Here is an 18,044-nt window from a genome sequence, read left to right on the forward strand (position 1 = left end):
ATACTGTTTATACTGCTCTGCTGTTATTATTCATGTGGGGAATCACAGGAATGTCCAATAGCAAAGATAGATAAGCGGCCATTTGTTGAGAAGCTAACCCCTCAAGCATTCCTCAGTGCATATACAGATCTGAGCTTGGTTTTAAAGACGGTGCTTCTTCTGCTCACCGATATCATCTCCTCTTTCTTGCACTGCTGGGACAGGTCCTTGATGCCGTTGACGAAGAGCTTGTTGGCGCTGACATAGGCCCTGCCAGCCTCGATCATCCCACTGCACAATTTCACCAGCTAGCGAGGGGAGGGGGGGAGAGAAACACAAAAATAATCACTTTAAAAACACTGTCACATGCTTTACACAATGCAATGCGAGGATATTAATAGTTACAGTGATGACACAGCTTAAAAAGAATTCTTGGTCACATGCAGAATCCAAGAGGATGCTCAAATTTAGAATAATCCTCATGTCTGTATCTAGGACAGTGTTGGCATTAATGTGTCTGGTATCCAAATTTAGAATTCTGACAGATGTGCAAATTTAAATCTTTATATTAATATATAAAGAACTTTGATGTTTCTGAAATAATTCTGCTTTACTCATTTAATAAGATAATCCTCTATTGACTGAAATTTAGGGATTTCCTACATAGAAAACCCTCAATATATTTACTTAAGGGTGAACATTAAATTGATGACTTATCAATCATTGCCATTTTGCAATGATTGAGAGAGAGGTGCAGGGTCGCATAAAGGTCAAGGGTTGTTGCAAGATTTGTTAATTTTCTTCAACATAGGGCAAAATCTACATTAACTACACTTTGTCTTACGTCTTCAAAAATATTAAAACAGAAGAAACAAGCAATAACCATTTAAATCATGTTCAAAACCCTGTTAAATATGCTTCATGCGCAGGAAGAAGCTTTCAGATGCACCACTGCTGCAATAATTAAGGCAGAGAGCTAAATGTAAACAGAGTCAACACATCATATGTGCGTCTTCCTGTGTATCTTTGTTGTCCTATACAAGCTAAATTAAGCTTTTAAACAAGGTAAAAAATATACATACACAACTTAATATTTACTAATTGTTTATTTTAAGGTTAATATTATATATATATCTATATATATATCTAGATATATATTACATATATTACATACATGAATGCCTGTAACAAATTTGACCATCCAATATTTCTTGAGATATTTCACCACAAATGTCAGCCTCATGGTGGCCAAATTCAATAGGATTTGTTGTATGTGCACCATGCAATAAGTAGCAAATGTTGAGGCAATCCATTTAATTGATGTTGAGAAATGTCATATAAAACCACAAATGCAGGGATCATATAGTAGGTAGCAAACAGAGCGTGATTCCAGCCATATGACAGCAAAATCCTCTATTACTGTAAGCCAGCTGGATATATTATATGTCTATTACCAGGTGCAGACAGTTCACAGCGATGGTAGGTACTCTTTTAAACACCACATGAACTGCCAACCGCTACACTTTCCCACTTCACGAGTTATATGATAAGCTACAGAATGGTACACTGTCATTACCGCTGCACTGACACAGCTGGCAGTGTGTCCTACAGTGTGTGTGTTGGTGAGGGGTGGGGTGAGGTAGGGGGGAGTTATGCTGAAGAGAGAGTTCAATAAACCTGTAATTATCTCATTTGGTGCAAGAGTTCCCAAGGTTGTCGCTATGTGAGTGTGGTTTTCTGGGTGGCTGACAGTAAGACTTCTAATCTGCACGGGCCGGAGATGAGAAACTACAGAGCAAGGACCAATAACTGCGCCGTTTATGACAACATGACCAGAGAACAGGAGTTTTAATGTAAATGTGAGCATTGCTGAAATGGGTTGCCGGTTCAAAATGTGTGAGTTTAACTTACAAGATGTACAGTGTGCACAATCAGTATGTATATATATATATATATATATATATATATATGTAGTTATCTAATGTGCATCATATACTCAATCCATGCAAAAGACAAGGCAGCGTGATTCGTGCCCTTCTGCTGCTCCCAGGCCAGTCCGACAACATATCTGTCAACAAATTAGCTGATATGGGGGAATCTGATCTCATCGTGTGCTGTACTGAACCCCCAGGGTCTGAGCACAGCCATTAGAGGCACAGTATATGTGTCAGGATTGGTTGATAAATGGGCTGGAAGAACCACAGGGGGTCCGCTCGGAGTCAAAATGCCACATCTGGTACCACATTGCAGGCCTCGCCGTGTTAAATGACACAAAACAGTTACAGTTAATGCAGAGGTCCTGTTGGTCAATGAGGTGTGGGATGGGCATTTTAAATTTGGGCAATTTATGAATGGTTCATAGCAATAGTTTGTGGATTAACAAGCAAAAACTACTTAATTCCAGTACATTAGTAACAATATCTAGCTAGCAGGGATTAAAACCATTACAATCAGCAGCATTCATAACTGCAGGCAGGTTCAGCTGTCATCAGTCTCATAAATGTTCTCCTCTAAGAGCCTTCACTGCTGTCAGAGGGTCCTCAGGCAGCTTCAGAGGATCCTAACAAAGCACTGTGAGGACCCCTGCTGAACAGAACAAATCACCCTGATGGAAACCTCTACCCCCCGACCCTTGTCATCTTTCAGTGGTGTTCAAATGGAGCTCAAAGTTCAATAGAGGGTCTTGACCTGTTGGGGGCTGAAATAATCCGTGCATGTGTGTGTGTTTTTGTTGTGAGTATCGGTATAGACATATGTTTGAAAAGGGTTGCCTGTTGGGTCGCTAATTTAAGAGATGCTTTTATTAACAATGTTGAGCTATTGGTAAAGTGGAGATAAATTGCAATAACAAGAAAATGTCACAATAATTTAAATAACCACTTCATCTTTTTACTGAAGGACATTGATCTGTTTTTATTATCTACCGGCTGCACAAGATGGACTGTTTCCAAGTGACCTCAATTTGAACATTTCATTGATGTGATGAGGCAGATGGTTTCGAACACAAGCAAAGTAAAACCTGAATCAAAGGGAGATAGAAGAAAAAAGAAGGTGTGGTCACCACTTAAATACATTAACGCTACCTCATCCTCTAAATGGTCTCTGACTTACAAGTCTATTAGTTTATCTGTAGAGGCATCATCTCAGACTCCCTGGAGACAGTTAGGCATTCATTCTTGCAGGTCTTAGATAAGCGATACTTATGAGTAATAGTTGACGATGATGCAACTATGAAACTTATTCCCATTGTGTAGGTTGCAATGAACTCATTTCAATATCATTCAGATTTTTAGGTGAGTGCAGCTAAGCCTTATCATGTCTTTAATCTTTTACCACCCACTGTTTCGTTCTGTTACATAAATATGAACATGTATATGTGTATTTACAAATAAGACTCATTTTGGTCAGTATGATGGGTGAAATCCAGGGCCCTGCAGAGGAACTGAAACCTTAAGAAACAGTGTCTCCACAGTTGTGTGTGTTACATGAGCCTGCTTAATTGCCAGATCTTACAAACACTAATAATTAATGATAAGCTGTTGTTGCAGCATTTTATCTGGTTAATCAGGTCAAACAAAGACATCACATGCTCAGATAACAGAGGACTACTCTGTGTGATACTTTCATACTACAGAATATAAAACTACCTCTGTGACATTAATCAGTGTTCAATGTGTACCAGCACCAACGTGTATGTCTGTGTGTGTTTGTGTGTGTGTGTGTGTGTGTGTGTGTGTGTGTGTGTGTGTGTGTGTGTGTGTGTGTGTGTGTTATCTAGCATGAACCTATTAAATATAATAACTTGTGTTTGCAGTGTTTGCTGGTTTAAATAGACATGACATTTAGATAACGGAGAGTGAGAGAGACAGACAGACAGAGCTACAGAGGACTTTCACAGAAAGCACTGTTTATAGATGTCATCTGGTGGCGTTTTTCATTCAAACAATGTGAATCAACTCCAAGACGTCTTTTAGTGTTCTAACAATATAATGTGCAATATAATGTCTACATATTACACTACTTTGTGAGGGATTTTCATTAGAAACATGATAGAAGAAACACAATTTAACAACAACATATAGTTGCAGTGTATTGCTCAAATTGGATATTTTAAAGAGCAGCACATTCTACATAAATAACATATCAGCATGGTTCATACCTTGTCGAGCTTGGCCTCTATCTCCACCACGTCTGTCTCCACATCATCAATGCCAGCCCTGTAGAGAGAACACAAAAACACACACTTAATCAGACCTGCTCTTCAGTGAAGCCAGAATCTGTACAAACCAGAAAGACTGCCATTTCTAAAGAAGAGAAACCACACAGCTGAAAACCGTTACAGTCACAGTCAGAGCAAGATTCAAACTTTTGTTTGGAAGAGATTCTTGGATTAGTGGTAGGCCGCAATGTCACAGTGACTAATAACAAATAACCAGACATTATGGCATTGAAGTTTAAAAGCTTTGAAAGCAGGGGAAATATGTGAAGGGAACAAAATGGATGGAGAGATGAAAAGGACCAAACTGACAGTGTCAAGCTATGGTAAGTATATTGTACTGTGTATTCAAACATGAGCCACATCATCTTAGTATTTAGAGTATCTGCTTTTTACCGCCCCACTGAAAATTAAGCTGCAATCAGTGGGCATGCATCACAGTCACACAGACTGGATCATTAATCCCAATGACTGGATCGACAACTGCATCACTCTGGAAGATTAGTGACCACAGCCGAGCTGCAAAGATCAATGAATGACATCATGCAGAGACATAGACTGGTACTTAAGTATCTATAAGGTGAGCTGATAAAAGAGGCAGCAGCAACACAAAAGGTTTTATATTGGGTACTAACAATGAACAACAATAACAAAAACACAATAAAATACTCCAGATTTAGGTGTTACTTGGATATATTTCTTGAGTCTACACTAAATATGAAGATAATGGGATTTGATGTGCGTGTCAGGTGGTTTGGGTGGGCAATAAGCCTTTACTATCCTTCCCCTGGAGGAGGTCTTCTTCCATTAGTGTGCAAGCGCGCATGCACAAACACACACACACACACACACACACACACACACACACACACACACACACACACACACACACACACACACACGCACACACAGACAAATGTCCACATTTTACAGGGTCAGTTGTTATGGCAACTCCTAGTATGTGGGCCACAGAGGCTGTACTTTGGATTCCTACTATGTCAGATTGTATTTCTTATTCCTCTGACACACAGACCTATATACACCAAAACAGCACAATAGGCCCAAAAGTAATTCCATAAAAGAAAAGAACAGAATCCCTCCAATAAATAGATATTGACTTGTTTCTCAGTCTCCAGTCCTCAGGATCAGCTGGAGCTTATTGGAAATAATCAAGCCAAGGATCAGCATCACGCCCTGCATGTGCTGGAACATGTTGACCATAACCCCAAAAACCCTAGGAGGTGATGATCTCATCATACAATCTCAACCGCACCCTCATCTTCAACTCTTTAGTGGAGGAACTGGAGGAAGAACAAGCATACGCTTAAGCAACAACACCTGCTCGGCTAGTTTATTCTATAAAGGCCATGACTTGGCCTGTGGGGAAGTACACAGCGAAGGGGGGTAGGATGAGATGTCAGTCTGCACCTGCTCCTGAGAACAACATTCCCAGAATTCCTTTCTGCTCCTGAGCTTTTTTACAATGCTCTTCAGCTAATTCTCAACTTACGCCTGTCTTGAACTTGTCTTCTTCTATCATCCAGAGCATGCACTGTTTATACAGGCTGCACTTTTCTCTACCACAATGTGCCACTGACACAGCAGGCAGACGTGTGTGTGGTCTGCACTGATTTATATTGTTTCAAAGAGAAAAAGGACCAAGAGTTGATGTGAGACTTTTCATTAAGCCGTCCGAGTATTGTTGTCTGTCGTGCAGTGTAATCCATCAAACTGGCTTACAGTTTCTGCTCTTCTGCTGCATGTCAATTAGAAACACGACACTGCAGATACGAGATTGACTCACCGACAGCATCATGTTCTCCATTAAGTCACTACGAGCTGAACACATTCAATGTCAGCAGCTGTTAAATCAAGAAGTTAAGCTCATTACAAGTGTGTTGTGTCTCGGGCAGCACACACTACCAATAAAAAGCTACCCTATTGATCCAAGTGTTCAAGTTCAGTGCAGGTTTCAGAAAATAGGATGACTGTGGTACATGTGCTTTGTATTACTGGTTGGATGCATGTTTGTTTTCAACAAGCATGTTTGTGCGTGTATGTCAAAGTGCATAGGGAGTGATGCAGAGCTCGGAAAATAAATACACAAAGAAGGTTGTCAGCTCTGGCAAGGTTACTTTTTTTTCTAAAACAGTAATACAGAGGCAAATGTGTGTGTTTGAGAGTGTGTGTAAGCTTGTCGTTGTTATTTGTCCCTTTCAGTACCCACTACAGTGTACAGTATCTCAGCTTTTAATGTGTTTCCTTTAATTAAGTGCACTAGACAGTTATGACAGACCAGTTATGGGATTATTAAACTATGGTTGATGCTGCCAAGATACAATGGCTGCATAAAGATTGCAAGGCAGCAAGTAAAAAAAATTGTAAATATGTGTGTGTTTTGGTCTCAATGACACTTTGTGTGTGTGTATGTGTGTGTTTAAACACTGGAGGAACACCCAAAAGCTGCTCCAGTAATGATGATGATGATGATGATGTAGCCCAGTCTGGAGGGGGGATGGGCTCATACTCGCTGCCAGTGGTAGCATACTGTACACGGTCTGACATCACCAGTGAGCGGGGGAGGGGGGACTCACATGCACAAGCTCCACGTGCACTTCCATCAGCCCCAACTACCATCAACATTTCTGTATAGAGTCTATTCCTGTCCCCCATGCTGTGTGTGTACTCTAGCGTGAAGCTTGCGTGGTTATCATCTCAAATCTGTTCACACGAGAGCAAAGTGCGCACACGCCACACACACACACACACACACACACACACACACACACACACACACACACACACTTCCAGCCTAGAGACATATTTGAGTGCCCCCATGTCTCCCCAACTCCATGTGTCACATGGCATCATATCCACATCAGCATCACTTCAAGGACCAGACGGACAGCAGCTGAGAGAACAACAAGTTCTCTGATACCAGACAAGCCCCGACCCAATGGCTATAATGCTCACATGCAACTTGACGTTAGCAAAGATATTCACTGGAAATTACATGATACGTGTGTTAGACATTTTGTGCCTTGAGTAAAACAAGCTACTGGCTGTGTAGAGTAAAATGAAAGATGTTAACTTGTTTAACTAGGGAACTGGAACAACAGTGAACAAGCTAAGTGAAAAAACATCTGCTACCGAACTGAAAACCCCCAAAATTAGCATCTAATCAAATGTAATGTGGCATCAGTGCAAAGTGTGCATGTGCGTGTGTGCCCTGAATAAATCTTAATTTACGTTCAACCTCCTCTGTGGTGCTTCCTGATCTGAACTAAAATACATGTATGTATTTGTGTGACGTGTGCACTAAGTTTATTGCATTCACTGAACTTTACAAATGTATCTAAAGATTTATTATTATTAATTCCTGCATCTTTTATTTTACATTATTTTTCCAGCTGACTCAGTAAGTCAGGCTGTGTTTAGCAATGACCTCATTTTCGACTGACATCAGGTGGATGGAAAGCAGATGCACTGCCTCTTGTCTACACAGACACAGACACACACACACACACACACACACACACACACACACACACACACACACACACACACACACACACACACACACACACACACACACACAGATAGACAAACAGAAATAAACAAATGAATCAGATGCAGAGTATGACAAGCGACACAATGACCCAGAAACCTAAATACATGGTTTCATCAGGAACTCAATTACACAAGCCAAAACAATGTCAAACTTTTAACCTAAAAGATTTATTTATATTCAAATGAGCAGGTACCTAACTTTCAGTTAAAGGATGAAGAGAGAGCTGATGATGTGTGATGTTGGTTAGCAGCTGGAACATTTAACTAAAACAACATTTTCACATCTCAAAGAAGAGGAGAGCAGAAAGCCATAAATAAAGAAAGAATCATCATGCATGTTTTACTGTAATAATAACTGCCTACGGTTGTCTGACACGCATGCATGCATTCCTAATGGCACCCGGCCCTCACAGGCCCATAAGACACTATCATCCATGACATTGCTGAGAATAGACATGTCAGACATTACGCAAATCAATTACATTGTTCCCTTTATTCAATTTTTCAGAATTTTGCACATTTTCCTAATTCATATTACCATCCCATAGCATGTAGCACCATAAAACCCATTAAACCTAACCACATATAATTAACTACAAAATTCAAACCCAATAGTGGCTGAACAGACAGGGCTTACTGTCTCCATCACACACCAAATAAATGATCAATTCCAGGTCAATAAACTTGAATGAAATAATGACAGCAGTTCTTTTCACTAAACAATCTCAATATTATTTTTGCATTTTAAAGACTAATATAAATATAAAAAAGGATCTAAATAGGAGGCTCACTCATTACTATTTGTAGCATGTATTGTAATTATTTTTATTTTCAAAACAATAAACTAGGAGAAGGCAAAAGTGTTGTCGTTATGAAGTCGCCTGAACTGTATTTACACACACACACACACACACACACACACACAGAGAGATTAAAACTGTAAATTCTCATTTATAATGTATATACCCTTTCATCATCCTCCACCCTCAAGTTCAGACTGCACACAGAGACATACACACACATCAAAATATCCCCTTCCCAGAATTCCAAGTAGCAAGCTCCATGGCAACCATTCATTGACCCCAATCACCATGGCAACAGACATCGGCATTACTCGTGCTTTTTTTTTTACTGACCAATTTCCTCTTTGTCTGATGTGTCTGTCCACGTACATCTCCCTCTCCGTCTCACCAGCTCCCTCCTTTTTACCTAATTACTAATTTCCCATTCATGTGTGTGTTCGTACGACGCCTCTTTTACTGGGAGGAAATCAGCCGAAACACAACAACCTGCTGATACAATCTTTGTCACGGACAGGCCGGTGAGCGAGTGTCTGTAGTGTGCATCTTTCTGTCGCTACAAGCAAAGTGCCCTTGAGTAGTCCTGCTCGCGGCAAATACATCACAACATGTAATTCTTTCTCTTGTTCAGGTCACAGATTTTTGACTTTGGAAGAACTTGTCAGTAGGTTTAGCTCATTTTACTTGTATTGAATAATACTGGTTTCAAAAATCCAGCCAGCCCCTATATTAAAACCAATTTTGGTCACCTCGAACAAACATTTGCAGTTTTTACACTGATTTTCTGCATTGTCAAAGGGTTTTCTATAACAGGAAGAGAGTCAAAATCATATTCTGAAATTGTCTCAGTGCTTTGCTCTAATTTTTGTCCAAGACAGCCTTCTCCCCCAAGAAATCATCTATTCCCCCTTCTCTCTTTGTTTCATTTGTGCACGCCTCCGTCTGTCCATCTGACAATCTCTCTGTCTGCCTGCTGTCTGAGTGTAACCCTCCTTCATTAGCTGCTGGCATGAATCTTAAGACTGTGTGGTTTTATATTTGAGAGAGAAAGGGAGAGAGAGAGAGAGTCTGTATACAAGTATACAAAAGGACAACAAAGACAGAGAACTACAAATACATAGGTGAACATTTTTTTTTTTCAGTATATACATTGTCCACAAGGACTTAAATGTTCTCTGGTTAAATCTTAAGAGTTCAGTTTTCAGGCCAGAAAGCTGTCCAGTCATACATTTAACAAAATGCAACTTGATGCACGTGTGCAGACTCAATTAAAAGAGCCTCAAGCAAATGATCCTCTCACAAAAACACACACACACTTGTCTAAACAGACGGCCTATTCACACCAATAACAAACCAAGCCAAACACTAGTATCTTATGTGTGGCTAACAAAGACGCCTTCACTGCTTCCCCTCAAACCCCTCCGCCCAACACACAACAAACATCACACTCATTCCCTGAAAAAACATTTGACTGCGCCGATGGCTGATGAGACAAAGAGACCAAACATGATGCTGACAAAGAGGACAACCATTACTTGTGTCCTCGAGTCTCGGTTTAATGGTGTTACACAAAACTGAGCTGACTAAGACAAAGTAATGTGCTGATCCTGTGCTTGTCTGCAAAACTCATCAAAACTGCAGCAGCCATTCAGGCATATTTTGTTCAGATAAAATTAATGGAGTACTTCCACATTTTGGGAAATTGGCTTATTCACTCTCTTACCAGGAGTTAGATGAAAAGATTTCATATCTTTGTGGAAAATATAAGTTTACAGCCAGCAGCCAGTTAGCTTAGCTTAGCATAAAGACTTGAAACATGGGGAAACGGCTAGCCTGGTTCTGTCCGAGGGGAACACAAATTACCACCTCTAGGTCACTATTTATCCAGGAGATTCCAGGACGTTACTGCACGTAGTCCTGCACATAACCCCCCGCATAAACCCCCCGTCATTTTTATACTTTGGTTTTTGTATAGATTAAAAAAACAAGAATAGAACTTCTTAAGTGAGCTTTACAGGTGCTGGTAGAGATGTTACCTTTGGACAAATCCAGGCCAGCTTTCCCCTTGTTTCCAGTCTTTATACTTAAGTAAAATAACTGGCTGCTGGCTATCAAAAAAAACAGATACAACATGATAACTCGGTCAAAAAAGCTGTGCTGTGTACTGATGAAAAAATGTCTTTAAGAACATGTGAACAGAAATCAAAGGTTCACATGGGCTGCAACTAACAATCATTAGCACTTAATCTGTAAACTATGTTTTCGTTAAGAGATTGTTTGTTTTCTCTATAAAATTTCAATAAAAACTGCGAAAATGCAATCACAACTTCCCGCCCGAGCCCAAGCTGACATCTACTCGGCCGACCAACAATGACCCAAAGATATTTCCTTTAAAAATATATAAAACTTATGAGCAGCAGAGGATAGTGGATCACAGTGGCTGCACATTTGTCTGTGCAACTCAACAAAGCATTACCACAAACACACTATTATAGAGCAGATACAGTTTCTCTTCTTCCAAGCAGCTGTCAGACCACCTGCCTGCTGGCCTCGCTAAAGCAGAACATTAGTCCAAATGTGATGTGTTATCATAAGCAGGGGTTCGGTCCACCTCTCTGTAAACTCAGGGCATTTATAAATATTTCTGGTAGAGGAGTCTGGGATGTGGGAACGTCATTATATCATTCCAGAGTACATTCCACCAACAGGCCAACAGGAAGTGTGTTGGAAGCTTCAGAGTGCGAGGCAGGCAGAAATTATTTCTCTCTAATGCATTGTAACCGCAAGTCAAGCCAGGTGGAACTGCTTTTTCTTGGAAAGTGCAGCATTTTCTCTCCTTCCTTGCCAAGAGAGAAAGGCTGAGAGTGAAACAGGGAAACCTTAGTGACTGTTTTCCACAGGAAGCCACTCTGCTGACTTAGAGAAATGCAATGTGAGTTACATCATCATCAAGTGACCATAATTGTTCTGTTGTCAGAGAGTCTTGAACCTGTGTGAGCAAAAGAAACAGAGGATTATAAAATTATAAACCCATGATCTGCACCTCTAAACTCTAAAATGTCCTATATAAATACATATATACACACTCACACAACCGTCTCCCTCCCTCCTGCTGATCCTCTGCTTATCCCTGCTGTGCATTAAAGTGGTAGAAAATTTCAGCACATTTCAGCTTTAATAATTCTGATTAACATAACAAAAAAGCCCCTCTTAATGTTCTTCATGGTGGGATGTGTTGGGCTCATTTCACTGCATGCATCCTCACAGCAGGAGGCAACAGCACTGATCTCTTTGGCGGTCAGTAAAAAGTGATCTAGATTGAGACATTATTCACTCCTTTAATGTTGGCAGATCATTTTTAAATAGAGGAAATTAAAGAAAAGATTCACAGCACAAGATGATGACAGGCAACTCAAACCTCCAACTTGTCATCAAAGTAAGCTACCTGTCTCACAGAAACACACATCCCCCTGACAAATGACAGCACAAGTTGGGTCCACATAGCCTTGTGCCCTCTGGCCCAGGGGAGGAGAGCTGTGGGCCTGGGTGGATTTTTGGTGTTGAACCATTTAGGGCTCGAGGGCATGTTTGATCATGCTCCACTCACACGCTGAGGAATGTGCGCTCACAGACTCACTCCCCACAAAGTGCAAATGACCAGGCCTCATCTTCTTAAATTAGGGGTTAAAGAAATAGTCAGATGATGACTCTGATCAAGCACATTATTTAACATGACAGCAATGCCCTCAAGGAAGTATGAGATGACCTACCAAAAAAAAAACCACATTTGATTTGAGTTGAGAAACTGTGATGGCACAGCTTAGCAAAACTTAAAAAGACACAGCAGAGCTTCTGCCACAGACTGAAAAGCAGCAGGAAGCCACAAGGGACAGCATGAAAGTGGGACTGCGAGCTCATCCCAAACCCCAACCTCTTTAACCTCTGCTGACCTCCCAGTAGGATACAAGCAGCAGCCGACACGCACACAGAAACAGCCTGCATGAGAAACGCAGGGGAGGAAGAAGACTCCCTGTGGTGTACAAGCACTTTGTTCCCAGGATTCTTTTGCTTCTGTTCTCTCTGCATCCATCCCACCAACGGCCAGCTGATTGTGAGGAATGACAGAAGAGCTGTGGGGTGTAGAGATCACACCGGAAGACAATATAATGTCCAGACAGATATTGACTGCAAAAGAGTGAAAGGAAACATCCCATCTACAGTCCAGAATACAAAGTGTGGGACATACAGCAATGACTCGTATAGTATAGTATAGTATAGTATCTTGGGTATTGTTTCAAGGCTGCAGCTATTATTTACATCACGTCTGTGTATTAGTCTGTGAGGGAATGAATGCAGGCAAAGTATGTCTCAGCAACACTGTTTTTCCTCAGACAGACACAAGAGGCTATATGTAGTGGATACAGTAGCTCCCCACTGGCCATTGTACACACAGAAAAAGAACAGTTCAGCTGGGCTCATGACCTACAAAGGATCAGTATCAGTCTATACTTGTACAGTATGTCTTTGGCTGGTTACTGTGTCCAGCTGCCACTTCACATTGGGCAAATCAATTCTCCCATTTACGAGTGCTATTTTACACAGGAGCACGTACAACCAAATACCAAGAAAAAATACCATTTCACTGTTACTATATTACAATGACATCTTCTAAGTTACTATAAGTGAAGAACGGCATTAGTTTTATAGTGTAAAACACACTTGATGTTCTTAGCATACACTGATGACTCTACATTGCAAGAGCTGAAGAGATATTATGATGCTGTAATGCCAATGATGACTAACCCAGCTATGTACCACAACCCCCACACGCCTGGAGCTGAAGGCCAGGGAGGAACTAAAATCAGAATGAAAGTGCATGTTATCCTTAAGGGTATTTCAGCCCTTTCCTTGTGAAGAGTGACAGTCTTTATTGGAAACAACAGCAGTCAGCTGCGATGATCAAGAATTTGGATTGAAGCCACTTCTGGCAAAGCACCTGTTAAAACTTGCCTTACCAAATACACAGGAAGTATACTTGATTCACCTGTTAAAAAAGAGTCACCACCCCTTGTTCCGAACTGGTTTGTAAAATGTTGACACATGACTGAATAATACAGATATTGTACTTTATATACAGGTGAGTTAAATCTGAATTCCTCAAGCTTTACACAAGGAGACACTGTTTCTATTAACCCAGGACAGAGCATGATTCTTTTTTAAAGAATGTCTGGCTGATCTGATCACAGGTGGACAGCTCTAAGTACACAGATGTGAATGACCTCAAGACACTAAATTCATGAATTTTACAAATACAGTAAACAGTAACCAATACAGGCTACTTATTAGTCGCCTGTGGAGAAGTCCCCAGACTCGATTAAAAACAATCATGCAATTTTATGAGTTGCTGAGTTAGAAGAAACTTAATAAACTTTGTGAAACGCTGTCTAAAACAAATTCTTAAGCACATGTAGTGCTTTACACTACATGTAACATCCACACACATTCAAACACTGTTGGCAGAGGCTGAGATACCAGCTGCTCATCAGAAACTAACTAATCCCATTCACACACACTCACACACCAAACAATTTAGAAGCCATGTGGGATACGGTATCTTGCCCAAAGACACATTGACATGCGAGAGGGAGGAGTTGGGGATCAAATCACCCTCTTTATGATTAGTGGATGACCCGCTCTACCTCCTGAGTATTTTCTTGGATTCATTGGGACATAAATCAAATAAACTTTCACTTTGGGCTTTTTAATAGTTGATGTTGAGATAATGCTCAGTGTTGTTGGCAAGTGACATTTGTGAGAGCAAAGGTATTGTAATTAGCACGCCATGCCTGATATGGATGATGAGATTACTGTAAGTAGGATTTTATGTGATAGGAAACATAAACATTATCTGGAGTTTTTCCTCCTTTGGGATATACATATCATACAGGAAGTCCTCTAAGCAAGAGGTTCATGTTTGTCACACTGAATAGGTCATGGCTTAAAATAGAAACAGGTGAAGTGTGACCGTGTTAATATTTGATTATATCCCTCTTCCCACACTAACCTACAGTAGCAGAACTATATGTTCTAAGTTGAGCTGTTTATTTATGGCTCTGTGTGTGCATGTGAGAGAGAAGAGATGCTGCTTTGATCCAGCTGTGTACCAGAAGAAAGAAGCCTCCTGTTATCTTTGGCAGTACTGACCAAACATCAGTGGAATAATCCTCCTGCTGACGCCACAGTCAGGTCTGCCAAAGAGGAAACAACCACAGATTTATACTTTCATCCATCTAACAATGGTTCATCAGTGCCAGGATCTCAGGAAGAAGCACATTCTGGCTGTCTGGCATTAACTAATCACCTGATCACGTACATCTCGCTCACGCAATGTGTACAGATCTTGGCCACACAGAAACGTGAGGTCTGGTTTTGGTTTTCTGGGTTTAGCTGTGGTACACTCATATACTGTACAATAAAGGACTCTTGCTGATATTTATTTTATCAAGGAACCTGGTTACTCACCGTGAATTTGAGTATATGTGTCCTACAGTAACCAAAACCAAAACACTATTATACAGAAGTGCTGTAATGAAAAAAAACATTTCAAATAACTATACTGTTACATGTGAACCTGTAACTCCTTAAACTTTGGGTTGTTACCATCTGACCACCTCTACACAACATTATAGAGGAAGGTACTATGTACTTACTAATCGTTCTACTCCATTTTTATGTATATGTGGGTGAGACAGAAGAGGTCCACAAGAATTTCAAATGGTGGCTCAGCCGTTAGCAGTTTTCTCCCACAGCTCAAAGGTCCCACAGGTGTGAATTTGTCTATGTGTTTGCTGGTGACCAGACCAGGGTGTACTATGATTTTCCCCCAGTGCATGCTGGGATAGGTTACACTGTAACTATAATGAAAAAATGCATGGATGGATAGTCAATTCATGGAATAGGTGAGTTCATACTAAAAGGTTAATGTGATCACCTTTATCGTACTAAAGTTACACACTGGTCGAATTACAGCTTTAGTACGATCACTGTTCAGCTGTTATGATAGCTAATCATAAAAGTCAACTTTCAGCCAACTTGGAGTGTGAAACTATACTCAGGTTGTTAACTTGAGCCTTCCAGAAAACACAGATGACCTTAGTTCCCACGTCTTTAGGGAGTCAGGTGACAGATCCAAATGTCAATACACCAACTCATGACACAATACCTAAAATACTGTTAATACACACAGACACACAAACAAAGTAATCTCAAAATCCTAAATGATCCTTCAGTACATTTTTAAAAGTCACACAGACCTGAATGTTTTCAGTGAATCGCTGTTCAATAAATCACTCACACACACAAGATAAGGGACCATTTGTGTGTATGTGTGTGTGAGTGATGTAAGAAAGGAAATGGAATCTGCTGAAGAGGCCACAAAGACAGTCTGGGAATCATGGGACACGGAGCTCACAGACAAGACACATTTAGTTTGGGATAACATTTATATATCCAATGACCACTAGAACCATACAGCGAGATCCATTACCTCTCTGACTCTCAATCTCAGTGCCATTCAGACTATGATGGCTGGAGCATACATGTGTTACATGTAATGTGACTGTGTATCATGAGCACATGGGTGTGATGAGAGGACAGAGAGGCTGGATGGAAAGTGGAGGGAAGTTTCAGGGGTTGAGAAAGAATGAAGAAGAAACAGGTTTACATTAACACAAGGGGTGGTCTTACGCAAGACCCCCGCACACTGACACAGCTAGAGAAACAAAGCATGCAGGATAGAGGGTCTGGAACATGTATGCAGTTACAGCAAGTGTGTACATGTATGCATACACATCATACAGTGTGTCACTTATAAAACAAGAAAGTAAAAACTGTGTTGGAATGATTTCTTAAAATAATGACTTTGATCAAAAACAAAAGAGTTGTTCGATTGCAAATAGCTCTGATTGTTCTCAGGTAACTGTAACATAAGGTAACACTTTAATTATATTGGTCTCATCATTTTGAAATAATGAGAAAATAATAAGAAATAAGATTCCTGAGAAGATTTATGTAAAATTGTGCTGATGATGGGTTCAGGTGATGAGTTGAGTTTATAAGCGGTTATTAATCTTTAAGAGGAATTCCTTGAAAGAACTGCTACAATCCTAATGACACATGACTAAAAACTAATAGATCAACACATTTCATGAGCTTTGTCAATTATTTGAACTGTATTTTTTATCATGTTAATACACAAACCCTGAAAATAATCATGGCACATGTCTTCACTGTGTGTGTTCTTGTTGTTTACACACTCAGCAGCAGTATCAGCTGCTCTTCTACATTCAAACTGCAAGAGGCTACAAAAGCTGTAAGAATAAGGTGGACGTGCAATGCTGTCCTCAGGGTAAAATGCAACCTGGTCTTCTAAAATTAGGTACTTTGGCCAGATGACAGAAATCCTCAAATTGCTGCACTGACTCAATTTATGCTTCACCAAAAGTTCGAGTTTGAGTTATAATCTGATCTTTGTGGGGGTCTCTAAAGTAACCAATGTTGGGGTTGGAAGAAGATTACACCCACCTGAAACTGCCCTGTGATGGAAGTTTCAATAGCTTGAAATATGCCAACCGAGACCCATCACTCAAGAGGAGAATGCAATTCCACCCTTTCCGGTATCATATGAAAGTAGGTGTTATTTTACTTCACTGCTGGCCACAGTAGCTTATTCTATGCAGCACTTTTCTAGTTGGAGGATACATCAGTTGTTGCAAGTCGTAAATCCAATAAAAAGCAGCCGCAACCAGTCAAGACACTAGTAGAGAAGTAGTTCACTTAACATAAGATTAACCTAAATAATACTGAAAAATGCATTATTTGTAATTCAAATAATAATTGTTGGTAATGTATTAGTGACCCCCCACACGATTGATGATTTTACTGCTTTCATGGTAGCTGAGATGCCTTCTTTTGGGAGCTCAGCTCCCACTGGCTCCCATGTAACTCGAGCCCGGAGTACAACAAGGACAATGGTTACAGTCTTGTACCATTCTTGTGAAGTAATAAAGTTTAAATGAACTATGCTCCCCATATTATTTGATGCAAATAGTTTCACAACCGTAGAAAAGAGTGTGTGAAAATGAAGCATTAAATGTCTGTGCTCTGATATGTTTTATTACTAGCAAGTTGCACCATGAAACTTTTAGTTATTCGTGTTTCATATACAGTTGAGCCTTAATCTCCTTTCTCTCCAGCCAAAATCTCTCTTACAGAACCTCCCTGTTCAGCTAGATACATCTGTCTGCTCTACAGTGACATATGCACACACACACACACACACACACACACTTTTGAAACACACTGTAATTCCCATCATGATTTTACAACCACATACCAAAGCAATGGTATATTGAGCGTGGTCATCCTTCCTTCCTGCTCAAAGACATATTGTCCATTATCGAGCCGTGAATTTGCCTCAG

The 18,044-nt window shown here is 40.3% G+C and overlaps 1 protein-coding gene across 6 annotated transcripts in view; it reads right to left on the minus strand.

Annotated features, from left to right (window-relative positions):
* LOC127371910 (arf-GAP with coiled-coil, ANK repeat and PH domain-containing protein 3) overlaps window positions 1-18,044 on the minus strand; it is a 55,532-nt gene that overhangs the window by 24,479 nt on the left and 13,009 nt on the right. For all 6 annotated transcript variants that reach the window (XR_007886483.1, XM_051415143.1, XM_051415141.1 and 3 more), the window contains exons 2-3: window positions 4,139-4,196; window positions 168-287 (exon numbers count right to left, since the gene is read on the minus strand). Coding sequence is in view for 5 of the 6 variants with exons in the window: in XM_051415143.1 (XP_051271103.1) it covers window positions 168-287; window positions 4,139-4,196 (178 nt within the window). In the remaining variant the exon portion in view is untranslated. The remainder of the gene's footprint in view (window positions 1-167; window positions 288-4,138; window positions 4,197-18,044) is intronic.

This window comes from Dicentrarchus labrax, unplaced genomic scaffold (genome assembly GCF_905237075.1).
Source record: "Dicentrarchus labrax unplaced genomic scaffold, dlabrax2021, whole genome shotgun sequence".
NCBI lineage: Eukaryota > Metazoa > Chordata > Actinopteri > Moronidae > Dicentrarchus > Dicentrarchus labrax.